Source organism: Balaenoptera ricei, chromosome 8 (assembly GCF_028023285.1).
Source record: "Balaenoptera ricei isolate mBalRic1 chromosome 8, mBalRic1.hap2, whole genome shotgun sequence".
NCBI lineage: Eukaryota > Metazoa > Chordata > Mammalia > Artiodactyla > Balaenopteridae > Balaenoptera > Balaenoptera ricei.
The window spans coordinates 42,295,503-42,308,475 of NC_082646.1; the positions used below are offsets into that span (position 1 = coordinate 42,295,503).

Sequence of the window (12,973 nt, forward strand, 5' to 3'; positions counted from 1 at the left end):
CCCGCAGCCGGGGGGCGCAGCGGAGACACAAAAGTGCGGCCGGCGACCCGGAGCGCGCCGATCGCGGGCGGGAGGCCGGCGGGGAGTGGGCGCCGGCCGGGCGCTGCGAGGCCGGGAGTCCCTGCGCACACAGCCCCGCGCGCTCCTCTCCGCGCGCCCGAGCGCACGTGCGCGGCCTGGCGGGACGTCCCGCCCGCCCCGCCCCGTCCCGTCCCGTCCCGGGCGCGGAGGCTCCTGCAAAGATGATCCCTCGGTGCGTGTTGCTCTGCCTCCTCGCAGTGGCGCGAGCCGCGGACGAGCAGAGCCCGGAGGCGGCCGTGGTGGGGCCCAACGCCTCGCACTTCTTCTCCTGGAACAACTATACCTTCTCCGACTGGCAGAACTTCGTGGGCCGGAGGCGCTACGGGGCCGAGTCCCAGAACCCCACGGTGAAAGCCCTGCTCATCATGGCTTACTCCTTCATCATCATCTTCTCGCTCTTTGGCAACGTCCTGGTCTGTCATGTCATCTTCAAGAACCAGCGGATGCACTCGGCCACCAGCCTCTTCATCGTCAACCTGGCCGTCGCCGACATAATGATCACTCTCCTCAACACCCCCTTCACTTTGGTGAGACCGCGAGGGCTGGGCTGGCGCTCCGCTCTCTCCTCTCTCTGTCGTCCTCTCTCTTGCTGTCTCGATGTCTCTCTTGTTCCCGTTTCTGTCTCTCTCTGCGTCCTTCTCCCTCTCTCCACCCGATTTCTCTCCTCATTTCCCTGCCGGTCCCCCTCTTGTGCCTGGCCTCCTGTCTTCATCTTTCTTGGTCCCCTCTCTCTTGCCCTCCCATCTCTCATTTCTCATTTCTCACTCTCCTCTGTTGGTCTGGCTCTTAGTGCGTCTGTCTCTGTCATTCTTTGTTTGTCTTTCTGCCTGTCTGTCTCTCGGGGGTCTGTCTCTCTTCTCTATCTCTCGGTGTCTTCATCTTCTTTTCCTCTCTGCGACTCTGTCTTTCTCTGTCTCTGTCTCTCTCTCATCATCTTCTAAGCCAGCGCTTCTGAAGCTGATGGCATTGGGGTCAATGATTCGAGTGTCTGCAGCCAGCTGTGAACAAATGACCATTTCCTGTTCAATGTCACTGAGCATGAACCTGCTTGATGATGGAGCAGTAAATCAAAGCCCCTTGAAATTCCAGCATAGATCGTTAGGTCAACTCCCCCCCTCCCCCCCCCCCAGTACAGCCCATTAAATGCCCCCAGCATGGGGTGCTGCTTTGCACCCAGCTGAAATATCAAACAGTTGCTAGTTGTTAATGGAACCATGAGTGAATTTTCCTAAACCACTTATTTAAATTGCATTTGCCTTCTGTGGTTTGACAGCGAAGTCTGTGTGTGAAGACTGTGTTGTGAAAGAGATGAGGGTGAGGTGGGCTTGGGCCTCAGAGCTGGGGCAGCCTGGGGGCATTCACACAAGGGTGGTGGGTGAGCCCCCCTTCTCGCTCCCACAGCCTCCACCGAGCCCTGACTGCTGGGCCTTAGTGGTGTCACTTCTCTCCCTCCGTGACTTGGGACTGTGGTGCTCATGGATGATTGAGACTGGGAGGGCTATGACCAAGTAATCATCATGACAGTTATACACCTTGTATTTCTGCAGCATGAGTTACATTTTTCCAATTTCTGGAATAATCTTGTTGATACTTGAGTTATTACCAAACCATATCTGTTCATATCTCTTTCTATCTCTTTCTCTTTCTTACACACACACACACACACACACACACACACACACACACTTTACCAGACATAACAGACAAGCAAAAAGAAGAGGGTGAACTCCCACAAGCCTATCCACCTGTGTGAACGTCCTTCCAACCCTTATGTTTAAAAACTACATTTTCTCTCGTCCTCACTTATGAGAACTTCACTTATATTTTGCAGATAAGGAAACTAAGGCACAGAGAGGTTCAATGCCTTGTCCAAGGTCACTTGGCTAGTAACTGGCAGAGCCAGGATGAGAATTACTTCCCCTGACTCAAGTGCAGCCAGAGGTCTGTCCACTAAGCCACTCAACTGGGACCTAGGGGGCAGGGCACCCTTGGACCACTAATCCAAACCATGGACTTCTCCTGCTCTCCTTCCTGCCTACATTTAACAGATTCCTGGTCACTCAGGATGTTCTGGGCACTAGCCAAGGACAAAGGGACTTCCAGATAACCACCCCCCCCCCCCGCCCTGCTGCCTTAAAGCACAGGACAATGCATCTCTGGCTCCTCCTGGATTCCCCTTGGCTTCTGACTTGACAATCTGCAGTGCTGGGGTTGGACTCGGCCACCCAGGATGGGAACTGGGAGGCCCCAGGGCATGGCCCTCTGCTGCTGCCCAGAGCAGGAGGCATGGCTGGATCTGTGGCAGACACAGGGCAGGTGGGGAGGGAGGCCAGGCTGCAGCTGAGAGCTGACAGCCCCTACCCGGAGGATCTCCTGCAGGAGAGGGGATGTCAGGGTCCTGAGAACCCAGTCCCCGCTCCCGGTTGATCCAAAGCAGCTTGGCCTTCAACCGGATCCATGCAACTACCCCAATCCAAATTCCTGTCAGAGCTTCCAAGGCTTTTGCAACCAGGGGCGGGTCTTCTAAGCCCTCAGCCAGGCTCCTTGAACGGGTAAGATGTCCTGCCCTTGGGCTGGTTGCTGACAATATCCTTCCTCCCTGGTCTCCCTTTCTGTCCACTTTATACTCTACATCGGCATGAAGTCCAGCTCTGGTCATTGAGAGAAAAGCGAACAGTTATTCACAACTCCCATAGCAGAGCCGTACACAGAATGTGGTGGAGCCTGGAGAAGGCGATCGTTTACTTTGACCTGCCAGAGTCCCACGAGAGGGTCAAAGGAGACTTTTCAGGGCACGTGGCATTTCGAAGGGGCCAGGATAAGTAGGCATTTCCCAGGCCTAGATGAACGTTCATCGCAGACAGAGGGACCCGGGAGAACAAAGGCAAGGGTGTCCAAGTTCACGGTGTGTTGAGGGAACGCTGAGCGGTTCACTGTAGCTGGAGCAGCGGAGGCAAGAAGGCCAGCGGAGGAGCCAGCAGGGCAGGGGGAAGCAGAGGTGGCCAGAAGGAAAGGCCGGGGCAGGGCTGCGAGCGGGCCTGGGTGCTCGTCAGGCATCTGGCTGTCTCTTGAAAGGCATGATGATTCTAAGCAGGCATCTGATTTCTGATTAAGAAAATGCTGTCAGCAACGTGAAGGCTGAATTACAGGGGGACAGACTAGAGGACAAGGAAAGCTGCCTGGAGGCCATTATGGACCAGGTGTGAGATGATGGGGGATTCCACTCGGGCCAGGGCCTTGCGACTGAAGAAGAGGGAATGGATTTGAAAACCCTTCGAGGTAGCACTGGTTGGCTTTGGTGATTCATTGATTGTGGGAGGTGAGAAGTAGGAGTGGCTAAGGATTTCCTGCTCTGTAATGTTATTGGGCTGCTCCTCCCTGCCTATTTCCAAAGAGAGTAGTGTCCATGGTCTGCTGTCCCAGGTTCATGATCAGACCAGACTTGTCCCTCATGACTCTCATCCACACACTCCAGCCAAACAGTTCCAACCCTTGTTCCCCAAACAGGTCCTGGGATTTCTGACCTAGTGCCAAGCCCTTTGTTCTTATCTCCCCATGGGCAAATCCTACCTATTCTTTAACGTTCATCTCAAATGTCTAGTATGTTACAATAATGGCAGTTAATAGTGTTAAGTACTTGCTATGTACTAGGCACTGTCGTACCTGCTTTACCTGTGTTATCTGCTTTACCTGTGTTATCTGCTTTACATGTGTTTGAGTTTCATAACAATCATGTGAACAAGGGTTAGCCCCATTTTACAGATGAGGAAAGTGAGGCTCATTGGGCCTAAGTGCCTTGCCCAAGGTGGCAGCTATCACTGGCAAATACTCTGCTATAAATCACTATGCAATATTCTTCCTCTCGAGCTGACCTGCTCTATTTCTTTTGGTGTCTTCTCTCGTTCTCTCTGCCTCAGCACACTCCCACCCCACCTGGTGGCCCTTTGTCTGGGCCTTCTGTAGGGCACTGACTACTTTCTGTCTTGCATCTGAGATACCTGAGTCCTCCTCTGCCCACATTGGAAGCTCCTTGATCAGAATCAAGGCCTGATCTCTCTCGGGCGTGGGGCATTACTCACAAGAGCTCAGGAGCTGAGTGAGTGAGCAAATAGCCATGGAGGATGTGGGGTGAAGCCTAGGCTTGCTCCCTGGACCCCACATGCCCTGGGAGCTTGTCTTCTCTCCCTGCCCAGACCCTGGTCCCTGCTCCCACCTCTGCAGGCCCCTGGGACTCCTTCCCAGATGACGTGTCGCAGGCCTGCTTAGCTAGGGTTCCAGAGCACAGCCCACGTGCTGTGTTGTGACTCTTCAGATGCGTCTCCTCCATGAGTCTGAACTCATATGAGCCAAAAATGAATTTTACTATTACCATAAAAAATGGCTACTATTTATTTCTAATCATATCTTTCTAGCAATCTGCCAGACGTGTTCCACACTTTGTAGCCTTTTAAAAATTATTTTATTTTTTAATGTTTTATTTACTTACTTATTTTTTATTAAGTAGTGTTTTTTTTTTTTTTTTGGCTGCGTTGGGTCTTCGTTGCTGTGTGCGGGCTTTCTCTAGTTGCGGCGAGCGGGGGCTACTCTTTGTTGCCGTGCGCAGGCTTCTCATTGCGGTGGCTTCTCTTTGTTGCACAGCACCGGCTCTAGAGCGCAGGCTCAGTAGTTGTGGCACACGGGCTTAGTTGCTCCGCGGCATGTGGGATCTTCCCGGACCAGGGCTCGAACCCGTGTCCCCTGCATTGGCAGGTGGATTCTTAACCACTGCGCCACCAGGGAAGTCCCTGTAGCCATTTTTTTTTTTTTTAAAGTTGATCCCTACAATAAGATACAAGGTAGAGATTTTTAAGCCTTTTTTTTTTTTTTTGTAAATGAGTAAACTGAGGTTCAGAGAGGTTACCTACCTTGCCCAAGGTCACACAGCTAGAAAAGATTAGAGGTGGGAAATCTAACTCCAGAGCCCATGTCCTTCCCACGCTGTCCTGGCACTGAACAGGGCCCAGCCATAACAGCAGGGTCAGGGTTTGTTGAACTGAATGAGAGAGAATGAGTCATGCTGGAGAAAAGCATGTGTGACCCACAGTCCTGCAGTGCAGAGGAAGAAGGAGGAGGGGGAGAAGGCTCCTGTGGGATGCTCCTCAGAGACCACAGGGAGCGGGTGTCAGTGTCAAGGCCTGTCTGTCTCCTGATGTTTGTGGGCTCGTCTCCAGGTCCGCTTTGTGAACAGCACGTGGGTGTTCGGGAAAGGCATGTGCCACGTCAGCCGCTTCGCCCAGTACTGTTCCCTGCACGTCTCAGCCCTGACGCTGACAGCCATCGCCGTGGACCGCCACCAGGTGAGGGCACCCACCCCCACGATGTCCTGTCCTTCCCTCCCCGGCTTTGCTTTCCAGGGGGCTGAAGGCAGGGTTTTAGCCCATTTTTCAATGAGCATATTTGTCTTCTTATTGACCACTATGAGCATTAAATTAGGCATATAGCCCCTAAAATTGGGGCTAAAATAGGCATATAGCCCCCTTTGTGCTAGGGGCTGCAAAACATTATTCCACGTGTGTTGCTCCAGTGAAGACTCACTGCTGGCATTTTGTGTGTCAGAGCTGAATGAGTTTGTTTTGGGGGGTTGAAAAGCAGATCTGGAAAATCACAGATGAAAAGAGAGCGGCAAATGCAGGTCCGAGGCAAGGCTGCTGGCTGGGAGATGAGATGGATATTTCTGGACCCAGGTTGTGGAAGAGGTAAACAAGCTGGAGGGGGGCGGGCAGGTGGCAGGCGCAGGTGTCGGGTGGGGTAGGGAGGCCCAGCTTGCTGTCCTGCTCCGTCAGATTCACATGGGTCGATATGGTGAAGGGAGCTGGAGAGGACCTGAGGGTGCCCATCCTGGAGGAGGGCGGCTTCACACAGGCGCCTCGCTCATGCTGACTCAGTGAACCATTGTTGTACACTGGGTCTCTGCTGAGTCAAGGTGTGCAGGCTCAGGAAAGGGCATGCATAGCTTGCCCAAGATCACATGCCTGGTGATTGATGAAGGTAGGAATAGGACTGAGGTCTGTCCGGCTCCAGGCTCATGCTCGGATCTCTAGAAGATCACTAGTCTGCTCTGAGAAGACGCAAGGGCACCTACAAGGCTGGTATCGTAAGGGCCACCAGGACAAAGAGAGAATTTATTCTAAGTAGCTCCAAGAGGTACAACAATGACCAAGGGATAGGAAGCTTCTAAGATACAGACTCAAAGATGCAGCTCAATATGAGGAAGAGTTTTCTAATAGAAGTGTCTGAAGGTGGACAAAGCTACCTGGGGAGGTGAGTTTCATGTCACCAGCCATATTTAAGCAAGGCTTGGATGAGCACTTGATAGGGCTGTTTTAGAGGACATTCATGCCTCTAATGGGGAATTGGACTTGGCAAACTTTGAGATCTCTTTAACCCTGAAATGCCGTCATTTTGGCATTTATGTTACAGATGTTTTGGTGCAAAGTGTGAAAAGGTTGCATACAAATATTTCCTGCCTTTTCTTAACCTTCTCCCCTAATTCAACAAGAGGGACTCTGGATCACCTTTACTTGGACTATACCCACCGCATTTAACACAGCTAACTGAGGGCTGACCCTTGGGCCAAAGGCAGGTCCGAGGAGCAGGGGGGCAAGTCTTACCCACATTGGCCACATTGCTGTGACATATACCCACACATGGGATCCCGTCCCAGAGTCTACAGGTTCTTCAAGTGTCCAGGGCCTCTGACTGAGGCTTCCACTCCTTTTATCAACCTGAACCATGATGGCATGTGAGGGGCAAGGATGGCAAAGTCCAGAATGGAGATGTGCTGGGCAGCTTCTAAAGCCTAGCCCATTCCTCCCATAAAACATTAAAAAATTGGGAGAAGACTTGGGAGGACACAGCAGAATGTCCAGTGTGTCCTGGGATGGCATCCTGAGACAACGGCAGCTCTTTATGACCTCTCTTTCTGACCCGACTCACCTATCCCCAAATGGCTTTTTCAAGAAATAATGATTCTAATCTTGCAACCTAAGTGTTCATCAACAGATGAATAGATAAAGAAGATGTGGTATCTATGTATAATGGAATACTACTCAGCCATAAAAAGGAATGAAATTTTGCCATGGATGGATTTGGAAGGCATTATACTAAATGAAATAAATCAGCCGGAGAAAGACAAATACTGTGTGCTACCAATTATATGTGGAATCTAAAAAAATACAACAAACTAGTGAATATAACAAAAAAGAAGGAGACCCACAGATATGGAGAACAAACTAGTGGTTACCAGTGGGGAGGGAATGGGGAAGGGGCCATATAGGGGTAGGAGATTAAGAGGTACAAACTATAGGTATAAAATAAGCTACAAGAATATGTTGTCCAACATGGGGAATATAGCCAATATTTTAAAATAACTATAAATGGAGTATAACCTTTAAAAATTGTGAATCACTATATTGTACACCTGCAATTTATACATTATACATCAACTATACTTCAATTTAAAAAAAAAAGGAATAATGATTCTAATCTTAAAATGAGGATGCTGTTAAATTCCCAAGTGTTTATTTAAACCTTTTAGGAGAATTGATTGGCATACAGTAGCAATCAATTCCAAGATGCTTTTCAGCCCAAAGCCTCTAACAATGGTTTAATTTGGGTCTTGGGAAAGCTGGGCCCCTCTGCAATTTTAGAAATGGCTTTCAGAGACGATGTGGTGAACCCCCAAATAAAGGTCAGTGCAGCTTCCCATGATAAGTAGTGAGAGTCTCCTCCCGACGTGTGTCGCCCTCAGACCCCTCGGAGCCCTTTGTAACTTAAAGGATATGGAATCATGGGCAGATGAGATGAGATCCCGAGGTGCCACGGCTGCTCCTGTGCCAGCCTCGCTGTGGGTGTCGTGGGAACAGACCTCCCCCTTCACCGCTCCCCCATCCTCTCACTGCACCCGGCTTCTGCCACCCATGACCTGCAAGAGGCATTTTTTAAAATTAATTAATTAATTAATTCTTGGCTGCATTGGGTCTTTGTTGCTGTGTGCGGGCTTTCTCTAGTTGCGGCAAGCAGGGGCTTCTCTTCATTGCGGTGCGCGGGCTTCTCATTGCGGTGGCTTCTCTTGTTGCGGAGCACGGGCTCTAGGTGTGCAGGCTTCAGTAGTTGTGGCTCTCGGGCTCAGTAGTTGTGGCTTGTGGGCTCTAGAGCACAGGCTCAGTAGTTGTGGCGCACGGGTTTCGTTGCTCCGCGGCACGTGGGATCTTCCCGGACCAGAGCTCGAACCCGTGTCCCCTGCATTGGCAGGCGGATTCTTAACCACTGCGCCACCAGGGAAGTCCTGCAAGGGGCATTTGAACTGCCTGGAGTCTCTGAGTCCAGATGACACCCTCTCTGTACCCCCATGGGCTGGACGGTGGGGTGATGCAGCTCAGGGGCTCGATCATGAGTTAAGGGGTGCTTGACTCTATGTAGGACCTACCTGCCTCATTGTGACAAGTGAGCTGCGTCGTCTGGATTTCTTAGTTGCTTCAAACTGTCTTCAGCCAGTGATGCCCAGTTTGCTTGTCTTCCAGGTCATCATGCATCCGTTAAAACCCCGGATCTCAATCACAAAAGGTGTCATCTACATCGCAGTCATCTGGACCATGGCGACGTTCTTTTCACTTCCACACGCTATCTGCCAGAAATTATTTACCTTCAAGTACAGGTGAGAAGAACTAGTGGGGAGCAGCCTGGGGATCCGGAGAACCTTGACAGAGGGAAATCTGAGCCCCCTCTGAATCTCAGAGTTACCAGTACCTGCTGCACTGAGCCGTTCTCTCTGTCTCCTTCCCATCCTGTTGCTTCCAGGCCCGTGCGTATCCTCTGCACTTTTTCTGCTTTTTCTCGTCTTTTCTTCGTAGCACTTTTAGCTTTCTCTTTAGTCTCTGTTCCTTTGTCTGTAAGGTCAAGGCAATAGCAATCGGCTTCTGCCACTGGGGACAGGTACTAACCCAGACTGAGATTCAGAATCACCCAGGCCCTGTTTAAAACGGTGGTGTTTAAATTCCCTCGCACAACCTGCAAACAAACATGTATATCTCTAAGTGTCTCAGGCAGGATGCTCTACCCCCCTCCCCATCACCTCCCATTTATCATATGCTTTGTCCTGTGCTCTCACAGAATGGAAAGCACTCAGTGTCTTGAAATTTAAGCACTCGTGTGTGCTGCTAGTTAGTTAAAGGTGATCTCCCCTGTTAGACTGTGAGGTTGGGGAGAGCTGGCCCCATTTCTGATTTTGCCATCTTGGCGTCCCTAGCATCTATATTACCGTCTTCACATCACGAGCTCTCTGTACATAGTTTCTGAATGAATGAATGAACTTAGAGTGATCTTCATCAGTTCATTGTTGTTTCAGCTGAAGTTCCATAGAAACAGATCCTGAGATAAAAGAAGGTACATGTGCCTGTGATTTTTAAGAAAGTGCTCCCGGGGTAATGGGTAAGGCAGTGGAGAAGCTGGACAGCAAATGAGGAGAGACCAAGGGAAGGTGTGGTTTGCTGAGGGAGCTCTGGAGCACACTGGTAACACAGAGTTTGCCCGCTTTGAGCCAAGGGAGCTGGGCTTTCATATTCCAGGCCTTCCTGGGGAAAATGGAGATACCTGGCCACTTCTGGCTCATAATGGATCTGTGGGAAGTATCTTCAGTGGCCTTAGGGTAGTCCTAGGCCCCTAGAAGATCACGGCTGACAGCTGTGTCTGGTCGGGTAGACCGGAGCTGGGGGCCTGGTTCTCCAGACCAGTAAAGGGGATCTAGGGGGTGCACTGCTGGCAGGTCTTACCATGTGCTGCCTCACCTGAGACATACATTTACATACACTCCTGTGACATAAGCGGGGTCCAGAGAACAAGCTCTGAAGGCCAATTTCAACTAAGTTATAAAGTGTCTGTCCCCGAATTCTAAGCTATTGAATGAATCACATACCCACCCCTTCCCAGCAGTCAGACTCCCCAACTGCCTTCATATATGGAAGGCTATTTCTTTTTTCTGCTAACAAAAGCGAAGAGAGTTTTCTTTCTTTCACTAGTGATGGCCACCTGCACGTATAACAAGATCAACAAGCTACATGGTATGATGGAAAAAAAAAAGTAGCAATTTTGAGTTGCTGCTCAGAGATTTTACAGTACGAAAACCCTGCTCGCACCCAGAGTCTGGACATTTAGATAAAGACACGAGCTTAGGATTCCAGCCACAAGTTCCTGCCTTGCTTTTCCCGGGGCATCTTTTAAAATGACCACTTGTGAAAAATTAGTGACCTCTGCCCCAACCACCTTATAAGTAACAGGTGCTTGCTACCCTGCTCTCTCTCTCTCTCTCCTGCTCACCTGTGACCTGGGAGGGAGGACTGCCCTTCTCCTGGCTCATAGTGCCCCCATTCTGGGATGTAAGTAATAGTCTTGTGACTTCCTTTGTGTGAGTGTATTGAAACTGCGCCTTCAGTCAAAATGGCCCCTGGGTTTTGAGCTCCTGAGCTCCTGAGGGAGCTCCCTGCCACCTCATTCAGCAGATCATAATCTGCATATTCTTAACCCACCAGCTCTGGGTTCTCCAACATACACAGACGTCCCTAAAAAATTTGAAGAGGACTGGCTACATTCCATAGAAAATAAGTACTTTTTGTCTGAGTAGCTGAAGGTGTATGAGTTCAGGCATTGCCACTCACATTCTCAAGACCCATTTCTTTGCCCCATTCCTTGGATCCCCTCTGGAATGGGAGTAGGTAGTACAATGGGAAATTCCAAGATTTCCTGAATTCATCATGCTCCCAGGATGAGTTAATTCTAAGACTAGGAACACCAGTGTTGCATTCATTCATTGAACAAATATTTATTGGGTGTGTATTCTGGGCTAGGAATAATACAAAGTAAAGGGGACACAGAGTGATCTAGGTGTATTTCTCTTTTTTAAAAATTGAAGTACAGTTGATTTACAATGTTGTGTTAGTTTCAGGTGTACAGCGAAGTGATTCAGTTATATATATATATGAGTGTGTGTGTGTGTATATATATATATATATATAAATTCTTTTTCAGATTCCTGTTGGTTATCTATTTTATATATTGTAGTGTGTATATGTTATCCCAAACTCCCAGTTTATCCCTCCCCCCGACCTTTCCCCTTTGGTAACCATAAGTATGTTTTCTATGTCTGCGGGTCTATTTCTATTTTGTATATAAGTTCGTTTGCATCATTTTTTTTAGATTCTACGTGTAAGCAATATCATATGATATTTGTCTTTCTCTGCCTGGCTTTCTTCACTTAGTATGATAATCTCTAGGTCCATCTGTGCTGCAAATGGCATTATTTCATTTTTTTTATGGCTAAGTAATATTCCATTGTATATATGTACCACATCTTCTTTATCCATTCATTTGTTGATGGACACTTAGGTGTATTTCTTTTTTTTTTTTTTAATTAATTAATTAATTAATTAATTAATTTTTTTTGGCTGTGTTGGGTCTTCGTTTCTGTGCGAGGGCTTTCTCCAGTTGCGGCGAGCGGGAGCCACTCTTCATCGCGGTGCACGGGCCTCTCACTATCGTGGCCTCTCGCGTGGCAGAGCACAGGCTCCAGACACGCAGGCTCAGTAGTTGTGGCTCATGGGCTTAGTTGCTCCACGGCATGTGGGATCTTCCCAGACCAGGGCTCGAACCCGTGTCCCCTGCATTGGCAGGCAGACTCTCAACCACTGCGCCACCAGGGAAGCCCTAGGTGTATTTCTTACCTATATCGAACGCCCAGCCTAGTGGGAGACCTGAAAATGTAATCAGATAATTAGGCTGCTCATCACATGTGCTGTAACAGACGGATGTACCAGGAGCCCAGTGGAGGGAGAGGCCAGTGGTTCCTGGGATGGGGCTTTTCCACGTTAATTTCACACCCTCCTTCTCTATCTATCCCTCTCCCTCTCTGTCTCTCTCTCCCCTGCCCCCAGTGAGGACACTGCCCGCTCCCTGTGCCTGCCAGACTTCCCTGAGCCAGCCGACCTCTTCTGGAAGTACCTGGACTTGGCCACGTTCATCCTGCTTTACATTCTCCCCCTCCTCATCATCTCCGTGGCCTACGCCCGCGTGGCCAAGAAGCTGTGGCTGTGCAACACCATCGGGGATGTGACCACGGAGCAATACCTGGCCCTGCGGCGCAAGAAGAAGAAAACCATCAAGATGCTGATGCTGGTGGTGGTCCTCTTCGCCCTCTGCTGGTTCCCCCTCAACTGCTACGTCCTCCTCCTGTCCAGCAAGGTCATCCACACCAGCAATGCCCTCTACTTTGCCTTCCACTGGATCGCCATGAGCAGCACCTGTTACAACCCCTTCATCTACTGCTGGCTCAACGAGAACTTCAGGGTCGAGCTGAAGGCGTTACTGCGCATGTGCCAAAGGTCGCCCAAGCCTCAGGAGGAGCGGCCACCCTCCCCGGTCCCCTCCTTCAGGGTGGCTTGGACAGAGAAAAGCAGCGGCCTCAGGGCTCCACTAGCCAACAGCCTCCTGCCCTCCTCCCAGCTCCAGTCTGGGAAGACAGACCTGTCGTCCGTGGAGCCTATGGTGGCAGAGTGACCTAGAGGAGAAGGGCAGGAAGGGGCGGGGGGGGGCGGGGCTCTGTCTCCAGATGAGGCTGGGAAAGGGCCTGAGGACAAAGCCTGGAAAACAGCCTGTCCTCACACCCCTTCACATGCTGGAAGCACTTCCTGAAGAAGCCCAAGGACGTTTGAGTGCCTAGGCTCCTCGACCCGTCAGATGGGAAAACAAAAAGACAACTCCCAGCTCGACACGTGTTTGTGAATTCCTGTCTGAGACATGCTGGTTCCCTGAGCAGCCAGGGGACCCAGGACAGCTTCAGCCCCCGTGGGGACTGAGTCAGTCA

The 12,973-nt window shown here is 50.4% G+C and overlaps 1 protein-coding gene across 1 annotated transcript; it reads left to right on the forward strand.

The window, feature by feature from the left end:
* Window positions 1–242: 242 nt before the first annotated feature.
* On the forward strand, window positions 243–12,666 carry GPR83 (G protein-coupled receptor 83). Its single transcript, XM_059929895.1, has 4 exons — window positions 243–608; window positions 5,292–5,417; window positions 8,643–8,776; window positions 12,045–12,666. The coding sequence occupies exons 1-4, from the start codon at window positions 243–245 to the stop codon at window positions 12,664–12,666; spliced, it is 1,248 nt and encodes a 415-aa protein (XP_059785878.1).
* Window positions 12,667–12,973: the final 307 nt, after the last annotated feature.

Coding starts and splice junctions, on each gene's coding strand:
- GPR83 (XM_059929895.1), top strand. CDS start 243: ATGATCCCTCGGTGCGTGTTGCTCTGCCTCCTCGCAGTGGCGCGAGCC. Junction 609..5,291: donor TCAACACCCCCTTCACTTTG/GTGAGACCGCGA, acceptor GCTCGTCTCCAG/GTCCGCTTTGTGAACAGCAC. Junction 8,777..12,044: donor TTATTTACCTTCAAGTACAG/GTGAGAAGAACT, acceptor CCCTGCCCCCAG/TGAGGACACTGCCCGCTCCC.